We start from the raw sequence: 22,423 nt of genomic DNA, 5'->3' as shown, positions 1-22,423 counted from the left end.
TAAACGTAGAGTGAGAGTATATTATATAGGGTAATATGTAGATTTATTTTTCATCAGATAAGGTCACCATCAGACACCAATAGATGGCAGTAGTAATCCATCTTTGATCGTAGTCCACATCAGATAAACTTTTTCAAATTTCTCATCTCACTCAATGCCTCTTTTTAGATAATATTATCTGATGTGCCCCCCCCCCCCTCACATATACTTGCAGTTATTTTTTCCTCGATGGGGCTGACACTCACTAAAATATAAATTGCAATAAGAATATACGTGGAGTAAAACTTCGTTTGCGGTCTTGATATTTTTGTCTCATTAATATGGATTATGGAAGCCACATAGTAGACATTAATGTCAAGGATGTAAGGTTCCCGACTTCTCTGCTCTGCGATGGCTCTGATGCTATGGTAAGTCTACCATTACTTTGTCTGAAGTCCGAAAAAACAAAAATAGGCTCATTATCCTTGATCAAGCTGAAGGTTATCTCTTGATACAGAGTCTAAAAACTTTTATCCCAACGTTGTTATAGATAGAGCTTTTAGTTTATGGGGGAAAATTAAATTAAAGCGCTTAAGTGAGCGACATTAAATTACTATTTTTTTTTTCTTATTTTACACAACGTATTGTTTAGAGCAGCGTTTCTCAACTGGAATCCCGCGGCAAAAGACATCGTTAAAGGTTCCGCGAGGAGATGCATTAAATAGCATGAACAAAGAAAGAAATCTAGTTAGAATTATTCGGACGAAAGACTAATTGACAAACTAGTAAAAATTCAAGGAACCCCCTAATGTATTTGTGATTTCCCTGTAATATGAATGTTATTCTTAGGGTTCCCGAGACATAGATAGTATTGCAAGGTTTCATGAAGGGCAAAAAGGCTGAGATAAGCAGTTACAAAGTATGGATGTAACATAGGAGTAATTACATGTTTCAGCATCCATCCTATACATACCTTTTAGACAAATGACCATATTTAAATATTCTAGAATCAATAATTTTTCGTCATTGAAGAAATACTAGTCAATTCAACGAAAACTGGTGAGGATTTCAGATATAAATTGAGTTTGATGGGAGTTTAAAAACAAAATACCAAGATTTATCGTTTCCACTGTGAACAACAGTTTTCGAATTCACAAAGCATCAGTGTCCCCCCACCCCCAATACCATATTGTTTGGGGCAAACCCCTTTCTTAGATACTGTACCAACTACAAGTTTTAAGGCAAAAAAGCAACAATATATAAAGATCGAAAGCAATTTCGAAATCAGTGACTAACCTAAAATTACCGATTTCCTAAAAAACAAAAACAAGATCCAAATATAAATATATTCTTGGATTTGACAAACATGCTCATCATATTAAACCGCTTCGTGCGAGTGTCCAGCATTTCTTAATCTATTCTTATTATATGTTCACAAATATGCTTCAAATCTAAAAAATAGGGGCTTGAAATGAATGTAATGTATTTTTAAAGCATATATATGTGTATTTTTTTGGAAAAAATAAATGCTCCCTCTAGGGAATTTCCCTATGGCGAATATTGTATTTGCCGGGCCGAGGTAAGTATTTCATATTTTTATAGCATCGATTAATATTATATATATAGCTCCCAATATACTACTTTTGTTATGAATGATTAGTATTTAAAAATATTCTACTAAAATTCGATTAATCAGTCAATTAATCGATTAAAACTTTTGATTAACCAGTTAAAAATTTTAATCGATTCCCAGCTCTGCATTAAATTCATTTCTTGCTACATGCCATTATTTAAAACATAGTGTTGTGTTCGGAACCCCTTTTTTCTATTGGTCGAACCTTGTTTATTTTTATTACATTATACTTTTATATGATAATAATACTGATGATTAGTGAAAAAAACAGACAATCAGGTCCGCCATGGAAGAAACTAAAAATAGCGTATGTAAGCATCGCAAATACTAAAATTATTTTTTAAAAAATGTAAGCGTAATAGCTGGTGTATCAAGAAACAACATACTTGTGTTCACTGAAATTTTAGTTTAAATAAATTCAGATTTAGAAAAGAAAGAACAATCTTGAAACAAAATACAGTCCACGCCGCTTAGTGCGATCACATAGGGACTTGGAATTTCTAATAAAAATAACCAAATGTTATGCATTTATATCAAAAAGTCCCGTTTAAGTACTGTGACCACAGATCCCGTTTGATCGAACAGGAATTCGGTAATTCCTTGGGCTGCAAAATGTTTAATCGTTTCATTTTTGTTTTAAACATTCTAGAACGGGACTTTTTTTTAACTTTGAGCTAAAATCTGACATTTTTATCATTCAGTCATTGTGAGGCGTTGGAAAGGATTTGTCTGATGTACTCGTATTAGTGTATCACGAATTACGATATGTTTTATAACGTACAAACGTTTCACAGATTCCCTTGAGAAAGTCTTCCGAAAAAAAAAATTGAATATAGTCAACCGAAAGGAATTGATCAAGGACTTGAATGAAGGGGGTTCCCTCCGTCAATACATTTGCCTTCATTATTAGGAAGACCATTGCAAAAGTAGCTCCACATTCATGTGTATCACAGTGAATACTAAGATAAGAACCGATTACGACATTGAGTACAGAAATGTGTGTCAAGAAGGTGGGTGAAGGAGAATACCTTCTATCCTCCTGCAGTCTTGCAGCCTCATATCGATAACTTACAGGGAAAAAAAAAGTAAGTTTGGTTAAATCTTAGCTTCAGAATGCGCAAAAGGAACTTTCGACAGAAAGAAAATTGATATTGATCGGAAGTCACGATAATTATATGTGATGTTTTTTCCACGTTATGATATTGGTCCGTTCCATTCTTTGCAAAAGTGATAATAATATTAGAATGATAACATTATCCGTGATTTTAGTAAACTGCATCGATTGTACATGGTGTTTATTTTTCATTTTGACAAAAGCATGATTCTATTTGTCTCAGAAATTTTCCAGTTGCAACAATTTGAAACTCTTAAGTTATGAGTCATAACAGAAAATGGAAGCGCGTCATAGCAAAACTGAAATCGGTTCTTCCGTTTCTGAGTCACAATGTGACTTTATTGGTAAACAGTTATTCGTTTCGATCTTCGTAGAATTGGTAAAGAGTTGATCGTAGTACATGAATGTTAGGAACTCTATGAATTATAGGTACGTGATACTCGGAGACCATATACACACCGGCATATAATTCTGCGACCAACAAATAATCGATTATCAGTAAAAAGGACTCACCCAAAAACATTTCACATGGTTTTTCTGGAAAAATAGAAGTTTTCGCAGTGTTGTCTCCCGTTCAAACATCACGTAACACGTAAGTGACGGACAGAACGGTCCTAATTTGGCCATTATCTTATAAGGCCAAGTAGAGGTATGATTCTGACTTAAAAAAATGCTTAAAACGTGTTCATGAATCATTATGTATCAGTTTCGGGAGAGAAAATACAGTGTGTCATAAAATAAAAAGATCTAAATTTATAAACGGACACCTTCGTCTTCAAAAACTCAATCAGAAAGGTGTTTTCCTGTCTCTCCTGAGACTAACAAGAAAAATCCACGTTTCTAAGTGCAATATTCCCTGCGGTATTTTTGAATTTAAAAAACGGAGAAAATTTGGGAAAGAATAGCAAAAACTAACGGATAATGCTTCTTTTCTTCATAGGTAAAAAATAAGGAGGGGGGGGGGGTCCGTGACCTTTATCTTTTTGACAAGGGACGGGGGAAAGTTCCCTATCTTTTGTCGTCTTATTGACACAAAGGTTCCACGAAACACAAAAGGTTAAGGATACCTGGTCTATCGGATAGAATAATTTTCTACCATTTCAGCTCCGAATATAATTGTATCGCTTCTGTGGAAAATTGTGCCTGTTCGCAAAAGTTGAACATTTTATGTATTCAGGTGCTGCTACCAATTTTCTAAATAGGAAATGAGAAAACGGGCAGTATAGTTTCAATGTTGTAAACCTGATTGCTTATTCTATGTCGAGAAACTTTTTTTAATGTGAGACCACCTGGGAATCTGAGAACACCATACATCTTGCTGGATAATTAATTCTAAATGTTTCAGTCTATTTTTTAGGCCAGTCTCGAACATTTTCTCTCAATAAATAAATGAAAATGACATTTGCTTCCTATATTCTTAAGTATTCATATAAAAATAAATTCTCTCGTATAAAAGAGAATAATAAAGTATAATATAATGGAAAAACAATTGTCATTACAGAACAAGAGAAAATACTTGTATGTCGCTACAGATATAAATATTTAAAGTAAATGAATATTATATAGGGGCCAGAGAGACTGAAATGACCTAGTCAATGAATTGAAAGTATTTTCTGTGAAAGGATATGGAAATGGTATGGACAAAAAAACAAGACGCATATCAGCGAAAGCAACGTAGTGAGAAGAAGAATAAGAAGATAGCGGTGGCTCTATATATATATATATTGCATCATTGGCTTAAGCTCGAACGGAAGCGAAAGCCATTTTCTGGCTCCCCTATGGGAATGACTTAATGATCAGATGGATTTCGGCCGGCGTTCGTCTTCCATGATTGTGCTAATTTCAGGGTGACCGCTTTTGCGAGCCCAAGCTGCGGGAGGTCGGTTTATCCCACTTTGATGAAAACGACGCCAATGAGCTCTTATCACGCGATTTCTAATGGATGCCATTGTTCCATCTGTCAGCTTCTGGCTGCAATTGACACGTTTCATTCAGTTGCTCTGATCAGTTTCGGAAGGTACGTAGGCGTGAGTCTGTCGAGCCGGTTACGTATGCGCATGATAAATGAGAATAACAATAATGATATATAGTACGGTTCAACAAAAAAAAATATTTTTACGGTTTAAGGCAAATTGAAGCTGTTGATTTCAAAACTGCTGTTAGATTTGCCGAATTGGCTCTAGTTTTTGAGATAATACACACTCAATATTTCAATATAACCTGCAGTCACAAATTTTTAGTTTGAATTTTTTACTTAATTTCCTTTTTATTCAATATATTATTACATTTATATCATGATCAGACGTAAGCGCTCTTTATTTATTTATATATTAAGTTTTTTTTTATTTACATTTCGCACACTTCGAATGTGATTTGTATGCTGCTTACATGTATAACTAATAACTATATGGGAATTTAGTTTTCACTTTATCTGAAAAACTAGAGCCAATCTGACAAAATCAATGCCAGATTCAGAATCAGCACCCCAGAGTCCTAATAAAATCACTGAAATATCTTTGGCAATAAAATCAGTGCTGAGCATTGTTATTATAAGCATTAAATTTCGAAGAAAGGCAATACTAGTGCTAATAATTTTAAAACTTCTTCCTAATAATAGAAAATAAATACTGAGAGAGATTTAACATTTTTTTTTGTATTAAGTGATACGAACGGATGGAATTTCAAGATTAATTTGAATGGTAATTGTGTTCGAAGTATACATTTCCCATTTAATTAAAATATAGAAAATATAATTAAGATTGAAATGAAATATCTATATATATAAAATTGATTTTCTGTGTGTGTGTATGTTCTCTATACAAATCTACAATTTTAGATCGATCGTCGCCAAATTTTGCATATATATACCAAATGGGACCCGACTTGAACGATAGGCTACTTTAAAATTTCGTCAGATCAGGGCAAATGCCCCAAATGGGCAAAACACTGTCGGGCAACAATGGTTTTTGGGCCTCAACAATCAGTTTCCGAACGTTTACATTGGTTACCGTGGTTCCCTAGCAATGCGTTTCAGACGTGTATATGCCTTTACAACGGTTTGTCACTTCTTTAATCCTGTTAGTATATGTATAATAGTTTATGCCTTTATAATGGTTTGCCACATTTTCAATATACTCTCAGTAATGAGGCTTTTTGAATAGACGTCATAATCATCATCAGCATCGCTTTGAGAGTCAGGAAAAGGGTGATCCTCATAGAAATCAGTGCTAAAATTGTCGATTTTACTGTAGAAATGCGGAAATTAGTGGGATTTTCCGCCCCATCAGTAATATTAAAAATTGTATTGAATTCTCGATTTTTGAAATATTCAGTTCGCTTAGAGATATACGAAGCCCAGGAGATTAAATATGAAGTGATTAGCCAGACCTACTTTTGAGTTGAGATCCATGCAATAACAATGATTTCAACTTTTTATTTATATTTTCTCAAGCATGAAAATTAATGTCTCCTTATTGTTTAACTGCATAAATTCACATATAGTTTAGATTGTTTTAAAATTAATTATGGGCTCATAAAGTACATCGAAGAAATTACAGTTTTAATATTTTTTGAAGCAGAAACAGGCAGATGAATAACTAGAACTTCAGAGGGGGAGGGGAATTGAAATACTTGGCACCCCTTGAAAAAGAAAAAAATATATATATTCATTTCTATGTTTCTTTAAATCTAGATTTGTTTATTTCATGAGTCGGGCAGTAAGTCGTCAGTTGGTTCAACTTGATTTGTATGTGTTCAAGAAAGAGGGAGATATCACGTGATCCATAAAGCCTCATTGAAGAAACCCCGGGCAGCGCCGGGTATTACAGCTAGTATCCTATAGTTAAGTGAAACTATGAAGTGGACTCTATTTTATATTTTATTCTGGTTTTGCGTTGCGTTTGTTAAGGTTCAATTCAAAGTAAATGGATTGGATAGAAATTTAATTTATTTTATATCGTTTGTATTTGCTGAGAACGATGTAAAATTGGAGTGCTTAAATTGCTATATAACTGGTATGCATCACAAAAGGAAATAATTTGTTGAACTCGAAATATGAGGCCTTACGAAACGAATGCCAGATTCGGAATTAGCACCCTAAAATCATACTAAAATCCCTGAAAAATCTTTGCCAATGTTTTACCATATTTATTTATAACGCACACTTCGAATATGATTTGTATGCTATTCAGGCATTGCCATTGAAATTTAACTTTCACGTTATCTAAAAAACTGGAGCCAAACTGACAAAATCAGTGCCGGATTCGAAATCAGCATACCAAAATCACAAAATCACACTGACTCAAAATCACTGAAAAATCTTTGGGAACAAAATCAGTGTTGAGCAGTGTAATTATTCCAATGATAAAGAATAATGAAATAAATTGAAGCATTGATCTTCTACGATTTTTCACAAGTGCAAACTCTTTCATTGAAATTTGTAAAATACTTATTTGCAACTTTTCTTCAGTTTTTATTCAATGTGTGGATAGTGAATTTAAATTTTTCATTTTGTTTGGACGAGCGTTAGAATGAGAGCGGTGTACCTCGACGATCAAAAAATCATTATATACTTTAATGGATAGGAGATTTAATGTTCAGGAATAAAGCAACCACTTTATATTTTAAACGAATTTTCTTGAAGTTAGATTATTTAAATCCATGGATTTGTTTTATAACCTCAACCTATGATGTTTTTTTTTCTAAATAATTGTATTTTTTAAGGATCCATGCAGAATCAGCCAATTGAATATTTCATTCTTAAAATTTACAATTTATTTAATATTATAAGCTATAAGATCCACAGAAAAAACTAAATGAATTGAATAACGTCCGACGACGATCTGACTCAAACATAAAATGTCGAAATATTTTTTACGCATGTTTGTGTGTGTGTGTTATGCATTCTATAAATACACACATACAATATGTACTACAGGGTGATTCAAATATGTGTCCATAGGACTGTCTCTGCAACCGTTGAATTCAGAAGCATATTTTAAATTGCAAAAAGTTTTCAAATAACATGCGGTTTGTTAAAATTTATTTAAGGGGTCGTACACATAAAAAAGGTGAAGAAATTAAAAGTCCTCTGAAAGTGGAGAATTTATAAAATCCCCGTGCTAATAAAAGAACCAAATAGGAAAGTTGTTGCTCTATCTCTCCCGAGGAAAAAAAAATCAACGTTTCAGAGTGCAATATTCGCTGAGATATTTGAATTTAAAATCAGAGAAAAGTTGGGAAAGAACAGTATAAAAAATAACCGCTTCCTTCCCAAATATATGCTGTTCTTCCCTAAGTTTTCTCCAATTTTTGAATCCAAATATCTCATCGGATATTGCACTTACAAACATGGAACTTTTTTGTTGGCCCCAGGAAAGACAGGTCAACAATTTTTTAATCCCGAGTTTTTTAGCACTCGGGACTCTATATAACAAGTTAATATCTTCATTTTTTTGTGTACACGACCCCTCAAACAAAAAAAAATTAAAAAATTATATGATCATCACGTATTCTCAAGAGATCTTTACAATCTGTCCAGAGAATTTGTTACTAGACATCCGTGCCCGAACCGGGATTCGAACCCACACCTGCACAATCAGAAGCTAGCTCCCTAACCACTGGACTGCCAGGCGGCGAAAGAGCGACTAGGAAGGAGCAAATTTCGACATTTCAAGAAACCGCATGTTATTTGAAAACTTTTTGTAATTAAAAGTATACTTCTCTTTACAGTCAAGTTGCAGGGATAGTCCTATTGACAAACAATTTGAATTACCCTATATAATGTAGATCTGTGTTTAAGTTTTCTATGATTGTTTTTTTTTATCTGATCTTCATTTTTATTGAAATGTATCTATTGGAACAAAACTTCAGTTTTTTTTTGAAACTTGGTTTTTATTTCATGGCTGTTTTTGGAATTTCAGCACGTTGATCCGGATTATTCTTGCGTGTACGTGACCGTCAGAACAAATGACAACCGTAAGGGATTCGGATTGACTTTCACTATTGGAAGAGGAACGGAAATCGGTGAATTCTTTCAGTTTTATTTATTTATTTTGTGAATGGTATTGAATCAAGCATTGTGTAGGAAACCCTTAAGCTGATATTACTTTAGATAAATCTCTACTTTAAATTCCTAATCATACTTATCATGCTATGCTGTATAAGTACAGACTTTTTCCGGTAACATTCAGGTAACTCAAAACTTCACATACTTTTAGCTGAAGAGGCATTTAAAAAAAATAACTACAATTACTGTACTTAGCCAGGGCAAAGATACAGTATTCAAATCAAATGCAAATTTATTCATTTCCAACATACAGAGATTTAGATTTCCGTATTATATTTCACTCAACAAGTATGAATATGAAAAGTGATGCAGTGGACGTTCGTTATAATGACGTTTCTTGTTCCACAGAAAACGAGCATTATATTGAGAATTCATTATATCAAAGTTTGAAATAAAACGTTATTCTCTTAATAAAATAATTTAACACCAGGGCGGAGAGAATAAATGTTTTTTTCTTTATTTTGTTATAATGTAAGTAGTTGCAGTGGAAGTGAATTAAATTGAAAAAAAATTGCGATAATTACTCAAATGCACGCACCCGTGTACCGAATCCTCGAATATCAAGTGTGAAGGTCAAACACAATTTTGGCTAACGCAAAACCTTAATTTTGTTCATTCCTTTGCAAAACAGTCAGGGTACAGCTGAATTCGGACGATGTATTGGATAAAATGGTCTTCGTGGATCGTCATAATGGATGAAAAATGATATAGAAGGAACAGAAAAACATTTGAGACTTATCGTACCAGTCATTATAATGGAATGGCGTGAAGACACACGGTCGTTACAACGAGGGTTGACTATATCAATATAACGTCACGTATGAATTATGCCAATTTATTTTGATAAAGCTGTCATAAGACTAAAACGAATAAATTTGTCTCATATTGTCCCGCATGTCTCATATTTTGTTCCTCCCATCTTCAGTAAATACAAATTTACCTACTGCTAGCATCCTAAAGATATTTCTACATTTTTTCTTATATGAAATAATGAACAATTTTTCAAAGCACTAATGATTTCTCGAAATAAAAAATTTACACGCTTTCAGGTATTCATTGTGTAACATTGAGTTAATTTTTACTTCTGGGAGTTAATTTCCAAACTCTTGAGCTGTAACAATTGAATTTATAAATTCTGCTTTTTTTATAGTTAAAGATAAAGAAATCTTAAAAATATGATTAAAAAATATATAAAAGATAGAAAAGTCACACACACACCAAAGAAAATTGGATGAAATACCTTTAAAAAAAAAAAAGAAAGAACGAAATGTTAAGAGTAAAGCGTTTGCTCACGTGCACAAACCAACATGAAATTTTAAAATTCTAAAAAGCAAACTCTTTCAACAAAAAAGAAAAAGTAGTTGGAAAATTTCGCGAAAATTTCGTAAACGTGATTTCCGCTTTCTCCTCCATCTCTCTCTCTCGTTTCACACGCTCATTTAAACTCGCTTTAGAAATTAAAATTTCAGAACATTTTTAAACTTCAAAGTAGAGAGAGAAAGGTAAAAAAAAAGTTCTTAAAAATGCATTTTTTGCTCCTCTTCTTTAAAAATTATTTTCTCCCCACAAAAATCATCCCCCAAATGACATTTTTACTATATTCTAAACCTAATTTACTTTAGAAGTTTCTCGAAGGGAGAAAAGAAAATTGTGGAACATGATGAAACCCCGAAATATTTTTAGTTGGTTAATAATTTCGTGATAAAACATTAGAGATAGGATAAACCTAAGAAGTTGAACTTACTTAATGCATTTCTTAAAAGCATGAAATCCCCTAACAGCATAAAAAATTCAGGTCAGGAAAAAAAAAAAATGTGTAAACTTTTGAAGATTTTTTTTTCTCTCTTATATTATTATTCTCCCAAATATTCACCCCAGTCAACTTTTCAATCTCCTTTCATCACTTTCCTTTCAGCGGCCATTTCTAGCCATTTCTCTAGAAATTCACCTGTTTATAGCTGCAGTTTATGAACACATGAGAAATACGATATTCCCTTTAGAACATTCATATTTTAACACCGAATTCGAACGCTCTTTCCCTGAAATTCTTCCACGCTTGTATAGAAAAATAAAAACGAAAACTATGGCAATATTTATGTTTTTTCTCCTCTTTTTCAGTCGTAGCTGCAGTGAAAGCGCTTATCCCTATAGTGCTTAATCGAAAACTAGATGCAATATTTGAAAACTTTTCAGCGTTTTGGCGAGAGTTAACCAGTGATTCACAGTTGAGATGGGTAAGAGAGATATGGCTTATAACTATTGTAAATTTCAAAACTTTGGGAAAGAAATGTTATTTACATGAACCCCAATCATGAAAACTTATCGAAAATCAGTGATTTTTGCCTAGACGGTTTACTTGAAAATTATAATAATTTGCTGCCGAAAAAGTTTAGATGAGATTGGTTATACTGGATATGATTTTTTTCACTGAGGCAAAATAAATGTGCTTTAGAACATTGGAAACTAATTTGCCTATCCAATTAATTTTTAACTGAAAACGATAAAAAGTTTTAGGCTGTGTGATCTAATTTCCGTATTTCAAATTTTTGCAGCCATTTACTGTTATAACTAGCTATAATACCTGGCGCTGTCCGGGTTTTCTCAATGTACTGGGAGCATGAAAGAAGCAACAAACCATTGTAAAGGCATAGAAATGTCTAAAACGCATTGTTAGGGAATCACGGAAACCAAAATAAACATTCCAAAAGTCATTGTTGTGGCCCAAGAACCATTATTGCCCGACAGTTTTTTTGCCCATTTCGGACATTTGCCCAACTCTGACAAACTTTTACAGTAGCTTATCGTTCAAGTCGGGCCCCCATTTGGTATATTTGCAAAATTTTGCGGCAATCGATCTAAAATTGTAGATTTGTATAGAGAACAAAAACACACACAGAAAATAAATTGTGCTGTAGATAGATGTTAGGGCATATAGCCTTATGAAAATGATATTTTCCTTAGTATGTTGAAATATGAAACGTATTGCTGGCCACTGTGCGGTGATGTGATCATCGTGTTGGACTCCCATCGTGAGGATACGGGTTCTATTTCCGTTGACGGCACCGTGGTGATCCACTGAAGTTGGTTTTCAGCAGTTTTCCAATTTCGAGGAGCGAATGTGAGCCAGCCCACCATTTGAAAAAAAGTCTCTCCGCAGAGAACCCAAATAGCTTCAACGTGATATTTACATAACATGAAAATTCCATCATTTACCATCTGCACTTGAAAGTACGTAAGACAGATGGCAGCATATCAGCAGGAACACGAAACAAGCACAATTCTGACAATATATAAATACCATACAAACAGAATACCATACCCTTCAGAAAACACATGAACTGATTCGTTCGAAATGTCACTGAGGAATGCGCACGAGGTCATGCTCGGTTAAGTACACTGGTGAAATAAATTAAGAGAATTTGCATATTTTATCGAATTTCATGAAAAGAACTGAACTGAATGTAAAACCACCACTTCTAGACAAAAATGCAAATCTTGTACGTCAAATACGTAAGCGTACACGTGTGTGTAGGCAGAGCCAGTAGAGAAACAGGCTTTATAAGCGCACGTAAGTTAAGACGCATTTCGGTAGCTAGCACACCTCGGTGAATTTCTTGGTGTTATTTTGCAGCAATCGGTTAATTTCAAATTGTAACAGTAAAAATGAGTAACCACCAACGTTTAGATGATGGAATGATGTGACGAATTGTGGGGAGGCTAGAAGCAGGCCAATCTCAAGTCCAGATTTGTAGAGAGTTCAATTTAACACCCAGCGTCGTGTGTAACTTATGGAAACAGATCCAGGATACCGGATCCATCGAGAGAAATCCTGGGCAAGGTAGTCCAAGAGCCACGACGGACAGAGAAGATCGCCATTTCTCGATTATAGCAATTCGTAACAGAAGTGCTACAGCTTCTCAGCTCTCTCGTGACTTGTATGCAGCCACAGGAACCCGTGTATCAAGGGTGACTGTTTCCAAAAGACTTCATGAGAGAGGGTTGTTAGCAAGAAGACCTGCTGTTTGCGTCCCGCTCACTTCTACGGACAGGAGAATCCGTTTATCATGGAGCAGAGAGCATAGAGATTGGAGTATGGATCAATGGGCGACCGTTCTCTTCACTGATGAGTCCCGGTTCAGCCTAAGCACAGATTCTCGCCGTATGTTCATATGGGGAGAACCAGGGACCCGCTACCTATCCTACAATGTCCGTGAGATCGACCATTATGGCGGAGGAGGTTTAATGGTCTGGGTAAGCATCATGTTGGATGGCCGCACACCTCTCCATGTCTTTGAAAGAGGCACTGTAACAGGTGTGAGGTATAGGGATGAGGTCTTGAAGGTCGCCTTTTTAGGGGTGCAGTTGGCCCTGAGTTCATTTTAATGGACGATAACGCGAGGCCACATAAAGCTCTTCTGCTCGACAATTTTCTAGAGAGTGAGGATATTCGCCACATGGATTGGTCAGCCAGATCTCCAGACCTTAACCCTATAGAGCATATCTGGGACGCTCTGGGGAGGGCAATTGCAACTCGCAACCCCCCTCCGGGAACCATCCAGGCAATGAAAACAGCTTTGCTGAACGAGTGGGACTAATTGACACAGGAAATGATAAACTGCCTTATTTCAAGTATGAAATCACGCTGCGAGACCTGTATATCTGTAAGAGGGGACCATACCCCCTATTAACCCATCTATTAACCCATTTTTTTGTTTATTCTGCAACCGCTGTTTCATACCTTCCGACTCCAGTGAGTGTTACGCACGATCATGCGTGTGTATTGCAATTATTGAATGGCTATTTGTTTTGTATTGTATCAATGTATGTACATATCAAATTTCATTAAAATCGGTACAGTAGTTCTAGAGATAATCGACCAAGTCTGCAAATTCTCTTAATTTCTTACACCAGTGCAGTTGTAGTATTTTTGTATACCTAAAGTGGGTTTTTAAACTTCACACAAAAAAGGCTAATCATTTTGGTAAATATTCGTGTATGATGTTGATTAAAAATTCAGTATGACTTTTATTTCAAAAATATATGCAGTCGACGCCCGCGATATAACGAATTCCTTCGTCTCGTCGAAAACAGACGCTATATTGGGAGGGTCTTCATATCGGACATAAAGCATATATGACAGTCGTTCTATGAAAACATTTGGGACTTACAAAGGTTTTTAACAGCTGGCTGATGCGAAGATATATTTTGGAAAGAGAAAATTCAACTGCCCTCCTGCGGGGAATCGAACCAACGCCCTAGACCAGTAGACTACAGAGGTAACGAATATCGCAATCTTCCCTTGCCTGTGTAGTATAGTGGTCTAGGGCGTTCACGCGGAAAGTGAAAAGACGTGGGTTCGATTCCTCGCGGGGGGGGGGGGGGGGTTGAGCAGCTGATTTTTTTCTCTTTCCAAAATATATGTGTTCGCATTAGCCAGCTGTTAAAAACCTTTGTTTGGATAGCGGAGGGTGACATCATATATATCTTCGGATTTGGGACTTATCCTAGCAGTCCTTGTAATTTAATGGTCGCTGCAACGTGGGTTCATTATAACGAGCGTCGACTCTATTAATATAACTTTTAATAATTTTGTGAATGTTCTCGAGCAATTTTTCAGATTGGACCAGAAAAAGGAGTCATACACTTGGCAACAGCAGCTGTTGTGAACTCGCTCTGGGATCTGTGGGCTAGAATCGAAGGAAAACCGTTATGGAAGTTACTTGTTGATATGGTATCAGTTATTTTGACTTGAATTTTAACTCAAGATTAGATTTTTTTAAATTTGTTTCTTATGCTTTCTTGAATACAGTGTATATTTAATTAATTAAGATGAAAGAAATTTGTGTCAATAAATTTAAATATTTCATTACACGTTTAATTCTAAGAAATTAATTGATTAACGGCGCAAACAAATATAAATTCATAAATTCATAGAATGAATAATAAATCATATTTTAAAATTTTAATTCTGGTTTCATTTTATTTGAAAAAAAATTGAGAAAATGTCATTTACACTCAATACAGATACAGACTTCGTAAATGAGTGTGTTTTTAATTTTATTAACCGAATACAAAAATAATTAAATAAAGTAATCAAGTATTAGGTTTTAATTAGATTAAGTTTTAGGTTTTTAATAGGGTTTTATTAAATTAGCACACTGAAATTTCAATTAACTTAACATTGGAAATTTTTTTTTTGCATAAAATATTTCAGGAACCAGAGAAATTAGTTTCGACGATTGATTTTAGATATATGTAAGTAACATGCATTTGAAATTTCTTTTATCTGTTCCCTATGCTGTGTTTTTTTAAGAAAAGTTGTGAAATCTTCTATTTAATTTCACAGGTAGTTTTTGCTTTTCTGTAATTAAAGCATAATTGATTGATAGTTTTCTGAGTAAATTTTTATATCATTCTAGAACCGATGTTATTACAAAAGAAGAAGCCATAGGTGAGTGAATGTTTCATGATAATTTATTATAAATTCATTTTGATGTCACTCAATAGCGTTGAGTCTCTAACAGCTTAAAGGTGAATTTTCCATTCTCGAAATGAAAAGGAATTATTCTGAATAATTGCGAACATTTCATGTTTCAAGTACTTTTTAGAAATGCTTTGGAGGCGTAAGAATATAGAATGAAAATATTGAATATTTTTTTTTTCATTTTGATGAAATGTACTGAATACTGGTAGTATTAGAATTAAGAGACAATCTTAACCTTTTCCCCGAACATATTTATTGATTTTATTTGCAGACATTTTGAAGAAGAAAGCATTGGAGAAAGAAATACGAGGTAAATATTTTTAATTTGTTTTGTAAGAGAATCCTTTATACAGGGGGATTCCATAATTCACCCTCCCCCCCGTCGCATTTTACAGGGGAACCGTTCATCCTAGAGGAATACTTCCAGTTAGAAAAATTACCCAAATAACATGTAGAACTCAGAAACGGCATTCATATTGCTAGGGGTTGTATAGTTATTAAAATAAAAAAAAACCTTATTATATGGAAACCCTGTGCCTAAACTCCCCCCCCCCAATTAGAAAATTGTTGTCCTGTCTCTCCCGATGCCAACAAAAAAATGCAATTTTTTCAAGTGCAATATTCACCGAGATATTTGAATTCAAAAAATTGTATAAAGTTTGGAAAGAACAGAATAAACAATTGAAAGAAGCGTTGTTCGATAATTCATGCTGTTCTTTCCCAACTTCTCTCCGATTTTTGAATTCAGATATCCCAGCGAATATTGAACTTGGAAACGTGAATGTTTTTTGCCACAAAAGGGACAGGACAAAAACTTTCTAATTGAGTTTTTGAGGACAGGTTGTCCGTACAAAAGAAGCTAATTTTTTTTATTTTGATAACGGTACAACCCCTTGCAATATGAATGACGTCCATGAGGTCTACATATTATTTGAATTTTTTTTTTAAATGGGAAGTATGCCTCCAGGATCAAAGATTCGTCATTAAAATGCGGTAAGAGGGGAATTATGGAATCACCATGTATATAATGCAGCCAGTACTTTTTTAACATGATGTACTATCTTGTCTTATGCAGGGGCCGTAAAAGAAATAAGTAATAAAGTCTATTTACGATTTAGTCATTTTACGATTCTAGAACTTTTTAATTGATATTTTTTTATTTTGCTTCGTTATCAAATCTGTAACTCATGGAACTGCCACTATTTTTATAAATTCAAAATGTCCACTTTTGTATAGATGAGTGATTTCGAACCTTTCATGCTTCGAGTATCCCCCATAAATTAGTGGTTTGGTCATAAAATAATGGTTAGGCTTGTTGACCATTGAAATGCGCGGGGAGCTTGAGGATCCCTTGAATTATACGAGAAGCTTACGTATCTTTTGAAATGTGTAGAAGGCTTGCTCCAGCCACCAATATGCATGTAATACACATATTTTTTTTCAGACATAAAATGTTTTTTCTTATAGCCATAAACTTGCATGGAGTAAAAGGGCTCAATACTTGCCACAATCTTGATAATATCAACTGAAATATTGATCTCGCGCCCTCTGTAATATAGTATTTTCAATAGCTCTTTGGCTATTTATTACTTGCGTAACCCTAGAAACAAGTAAATAACTTGCTTAGCCTCTTGTATTTTGTGATCATAACTAATGTTTTGCATGGAATTTGTTTTTTTAACCATCACTGTGCTGATTGTTCTTCACGTTTCTCTGAATAATTCATTATATACCCACGGCGTAAGTGTCGTGAACAACTGTTGTAGACAGATATAACATTCACGTGGTCAGGGATTTTTTCAAAAGTAAAAGGTTTGCGTAAAGACTAATTTTCCAAACCCTACATATCTATCAAACAGGAAACATTTTCTATCGGTAATGCAAATAATATACATTTATCATTCAATAAATTCCCCAAAAAACTACATAAAAGTGGAATAACTTATTTTAATTCATATATTTCAATGTCTCTATCGATCAAGTTAGAATCTTTGTCATAAAATGATGAGAGCATGTAAGAAATGCTTATATCAAAATGAATTTTATTCTATATTATAGTTGCTGATATTAATTCAGAAGAATAAATTTAATGAGATTTCATGATATTCGTTTTCTATATAAAACTACTTATCGAATTAATTATTTGAAGCAGAAAGCGGGAGATATCCACACAAAAGCAAACTTGAAAAATATTTCTTCACATGCGATTTCATCACAGTTTCTCAAATTCATAATTTCGAATTAAAAACGAAAATACATCAAAAATAAAAATTAAAGAAAACTTCGTTCTGGAATTGAATCATCAAAATTTCAAGAAGAGGGAAAATGAATTCGGAAAACCAGTTGCTAATAATATAACAAACGAAGTGAAGAGGTGAAATCGTATCAAGAGTAGACATATTCTCAGAGTAATTGGGTGATAAAGTACCAATTACTTACGAAATAGACGGTAAAATTTTAGGAAATGTTTTTTTTCAGAGGTAAAGAACTGTATGTGGAGAGATAGAAACATTCTGTCTCTTTTGCTCTCAGCAATTTCATGTAGGAAAACACTTTGGCTTACATAAAAGAAAATATTCATTGAAATACTAATAGGATAATGATACATATTTCGAGGAGAAAAAAAAAGCTCTCAATTTTTCCGTATCAATTTAAATTTTAATGATATTTAAGGATTTTAGAAATTCACCTATTGTATTTGTGTGTTATTAAAAAAAGCTTCAAAGCATTGCCATATCCACATGTTCAGAGTATCAAAAAAAAAAAAAAAATTCAATTGAATGCTGAACAGTTGTACGACAATTTTTTTACACGTTCATAGATTATAAATTGAAAGGAAAAAAAATATTGCAATTTTTTTTTTTCGAAGGCGAAGAGGATATTTGATATTGTGAAACTCGGTTCAATCTTATTATTGTCGGTATATTCACAGAATTGGAAAGGACCTTATCCGTTTCTTATAGGCATACAGCAAAGAAAAATAAGAAGTTCTTTTATACGTCACTCAGATCAAGAACCAAACGGAGACGTTCTCGATACCTACCTGTGGCTCTTGCTTTTGCATTTTTTTCTCATTTCTCTTATCTAGAGATTTTAGATTGACTATATGAAGATGTATTATGATATCAACACGTGTTTGGTATTGAAAGGATCCGGATAAGGCGATACTGAGTAAACTAAATCGAACAAAATATATACACCTGTATAAGATCGAAACAGCGTTCAAGAAAGAAAATAAGCCACAACTTATCTTTGTACAGTGCGTATGACAAGAAAATAAATATGTTACATTGGGCGCATAGGAAAGTCCTTTTATCCTGGAATAACTCATGAACCGCTGGTCCTAGAGGCATACTTCTACTTAGAAAAAGTATTCAAATAACGTGCAGACCTCATATACGTCATTCACATTATAAGAGGTTGTATAATTATTAAAATCAGGAAAAATAACTTTTTATTTGGTCATCTTGTCCTGAAAACCCATCAAAAAGTCGTTCTGCCTCTTCTGAGCCAATCAAAAAAAAGTTCCTCGTTTCTAAGTGCAATATTTGCCGAGGTATTTGAATTAAAAAAATCTGAGAAACGGTAGGAAAGAACATATAGACCAATGGACATGCTCATTCTACGGTTCATATGATGTTCTTTCCCTCATTTTCAGCGAATTTCCAAGTGAAATATCTCAGCGAGTATCGCACTTAAAAACATGAATTTTTTTTTGTTGCGCACAGGAGAGAGGACGAAAACTTTCTAATTGGGTTTTTGAGCACAGGGTGTTCGTATAAACAGTTAATTTTTTTATTTTAATAACTATGCAACCCCTTGCTATATGAATGACCCCTCCAATATAAATTTGCTGTCTACACGTTATTTGCATACTTTTTCCCTATTAGAAGTATGCCTCTAGGATCAACGGTTCGTGAGTTATTCCAGGATAAAGGGACTTTTCCTATATGCGCCCGTATAGGTATGAAACTTACTTAAATGAATTAGATGTATGTGTCTGAGTTTTTCGGTTCTTTTTAAATAGTAAATTAGTAAATTATAAATTTTCTATGTCATCAAGCACGTGACAATAAAATGATACAGTTCCCCCCCCCCCCCCCTAAAAAAACACCGATAAAAACAGCCTAAATAGCTGTTGTGACACTGTAATTACGGTGGAAACAAAATTAATAGACAACACTCACATAAACACATTATTTGAACTGACACACGCGAGATTACAGAGCTGTGGTAAGTGCTGATAAGAGTGCGCTCCGGGATATTTGAAAAGAATTTGATAATAACACTGCTATGTGCCCAGTGACTAAGAATTGACCTCTCCGAAAAACATTATATTATATTCCAAAAAACGTTTATGTTAAAAATTCCTATACGTAAGTATAGTACATTCGGGTAATATGGAATAGTCGAGTAATATGAATACCGGGTTTTCTCCGCTATATGGTACGACCATCAATTGAAACAAACAGTAATAAAGCACTCGAATGTGACCCCATGATGCTATACAGTCAATGTGAACGGTTGTCACCATCGCCACGGCTGCTATAGCAAAACATTTATTTTTCTATTTCCTGAAATTTACTCAGGAAAGTTTACAAAGGTGTTTATTAGTTATTGGGAATCTGCCGATTAACTTGAAATTAAGCTTAATGTACATCACAAGTATTTTATTTTATTGTGCTGCGTTAAGTTGTAGCTTGCGATCCTCCCAAAGTAGATGGGACGCTATCTTTTCACGGTTGGTGTGTCGAGTCATATGGAATACTATAAGTACTATCTGAGTTGGACTAGAATATCTCTTCAAGGTGGAAAGTTAAGTAAGATAAAAGAAGAAAGGTCTACAAATAGTCTGTGTTCTATTCTCCGTGGGCCCACCTTGACGGTTTTGGGGCAGATTAGGAATGTTTCATTTGCGACTCTTGTAATAAGCATACCATAGCATCTCAACTACGAGAAACATACGATGAGATTTTTATTTTTCGTTGTCATGGACTCATTAAATCTTGATCGATTCGAATTTTTTTTGTTCATTTTCAACCCCCACTATTCCTTATTTTACCCGACTATTCCATATTACTCCACAGAAATGTTTTTTTTCTGAATGTGGGAATTTCTTCACAGTTATAATATTTATTTCTTTAAATACGGTACACTTGTCAATGAAAAGAAAAGCATCCAAACTTTATAGAAATACAAGTTTCCGGTTTCTACCATGTTTCAAATTGGAATAATGAAAAAAATTGTTCTTCTATGTAAAAATTGCATTCTATATTACCCGAATGTACTTATTCTTTTGCCATGAAAAGAAAAATCGTTTACTATTTCTTTCATGCCCACCCTATATTTATTTTTCTTTCGCGTGAATAACTTTACTTTCTTGGATAGATATTAATTTTTCTGATGTATTATATAATTGCAGAGTCGAAGTTACTAGAGAGTGGTTATCCAGCTTACTGCACAAGTATCGGATGGATTGGATATAATGAAAGAAAAATACGCGAAGTAAATTAAAATCTTGTTTATGAATAACTTTGATTTTTTTTCATTTTCCCATCAAATATAAATTTAATTCGCATCAGTCAGTGTCATGAAATGCATAATGAAATTTTAATGCACAATTCAAATGAGAAAATTTTTGTGTTAAGGCCAGGCCTCGCTATATGCGTAAGGAAGTCCCTAACACATGCTAAATAGTAAAATTCATGATGAAGTTTTAAAGCATAAGAATAGAGATAAAAAAAAGAGATTCACACAAAAAAAAGTAAGTTGAAAATCGATTTTGAAGAAAATAATGATGATGGCAAACGTCCAAACTGCTACGACTCAATTAGAGAGATGTCTGTATATTTTAAAATGTAAGACATTTTCTTTTACATTTGCAAAGAGAATTTTTTTGTTGTTGCAACAATGTTGTAATTTATTCACTTAATTATTCGCTCACCCCATGGCTCGCATGCAAAATGTGGCCCCCCGAAATCATTCAATGTGGTCTATAACGACTGACTTTGAATCTGAAGCTGAGTCCCTAGTGACAAATGCACGAAGTGAGTACCACTTAGGATTTACATGAAATTTATAAGGAAATTATATAAAGAATTTAAATGAAATTTTCACCCTGTAGATGCTAAAGGGCTCCTGATGAACAGGACACGTATCTCAATAGCCTCATTGAACCTAGGGTCGAGCAATACACTACAGCTCCAAGCCTGACACTATTGATGTGAATTGGTATGTTCAGTTATCACAGGCTCCTGGGCCGTGCTCGAATGAGCCCCACTCATTAAAATGATCCTGCTGATGAATAAATACTGACCCATGATAATTTATCAAATTACGTAAGTGGCCCGCACTCTCCGAAAGGTCGAGCACTCCTGATTTAACTTCATAAAGAATCGATAGCAAGCACTTGGCGTTTTAATTAGAGGTATCATTATGTCTTGAACTGAAAGACATTTTTTCTTTTTACTCTACACTTGCAATGAGAATATATATATATACACACAAAAAAGAATTATTTTAAGAAAAAGGAAAAAAAAATTGAATTTTATGAGGGTAAAATAGAACCTATGCAGCGGGTTTTCATCGGGGGGAACCCCATGCATGGTTCGAAAAGTGTAGGCATTTCTGAAGGGTGGCTATGCCTAAATGCATTAAAAATGCCAACCCTTGTTCCCCGACGCCTGCCTTCTCAAAAACATGTTGGACGAAAAACAAGGGTCGGCATTTTTAATGCATTTAGGCATAGCCACCCTTCAGAAACGCCTACACTTTTCGAACCATGCATGGGGTGATTCCCCTGATGAAGACCCACTGCATAGGTTCTATTTCACTCTCATAAAATTCAATTTTTTCCTTTTTCTTAAAATAATTCTTTTTTGTATATATATATATATTTTTGAAAGAAAAGTGAGCAGCACTATACATAGTGTTTTTGTCATTCAAAAAATATATCTTTTCACTCTATTCATTTTTATCTTCATTTCTCTTGTATTTTTTCCTACTATATATATATATATACTGTATATATATTTTTGAGACCAGGTAGCTTATTCATATAATTATTTAGCTTCGTACAGAATCGATAACAAGCAAAATCATGATATTACATTTAATTTCAGCGTTTTCATTAGTGTTATGCTATGC

The 22,423-nt window shown here is 34.0% G+C and overlaps 1 protein-coding gene across 1 annotated transcript in view; it reads left to right on the top strand.

The window, feature by feature from the left end:
* Positions 1–176: 176 nt before the first annotated feature.
* Positions 177–22,423, top strand: part of LOC149076048 (mitochondrial enolase superfamily member 1-like) — a 38,951-nt gene continuing 16,704 nt past the window's right edge. The window contains exons 1-8 of the mRNA XM_089243571.1: positions 177–407; positions 8,648–8,750; positions 10,912–11,027; positions 14,411–14,524; positions 15,008–15,048; positions 15,213–15,244; positions 15,549–15,587; positions 20,700–20,782. Of these exons, the coding sequence (XP_089099697.1) occupies positions 321–407; positions 8,648–8,750; positions 10,912–11,027; positions 14,411–14,524; positions 15,008–15,048; positions 15,213–15,244; positions 15,549–15,587; positions 20,700–20,782 (615 nt within the window). The 5' untranslated portion in view covers positions 177–320. The remainder of the gene's footprint in view (positions 408–8,647; positions 8,751–10,911; positions 11,028–14,410; positions 14,525–15,007; positions 15,049–15,212; positions 15,245–15,548; positions 15,588–20,699; positions 20,783–22,423) is intronic.

Source organism: Pholcus phalangioides, unplaced genomic scaffold (assembly GCF_987345545.1).
Source record: "Pholcus phalangioides strain wild (caught in Gottingen) unplaced genomic scaffold, Ppha-v1.0 ptg000015l_1, whole genome shotgun sequence".
In the NCBI taxonomy this organism is placed as follows: Eukaryota; Metazoa; Arthropoda; class Arachnida; order Araneae; family Pholcidae; genus Pholcus; species Pholcus phalangioides.
Note: the sequence above shows the minus strand (reverse complement) of the source record. Positions and strands in the feature narration are given on the sequence as shown.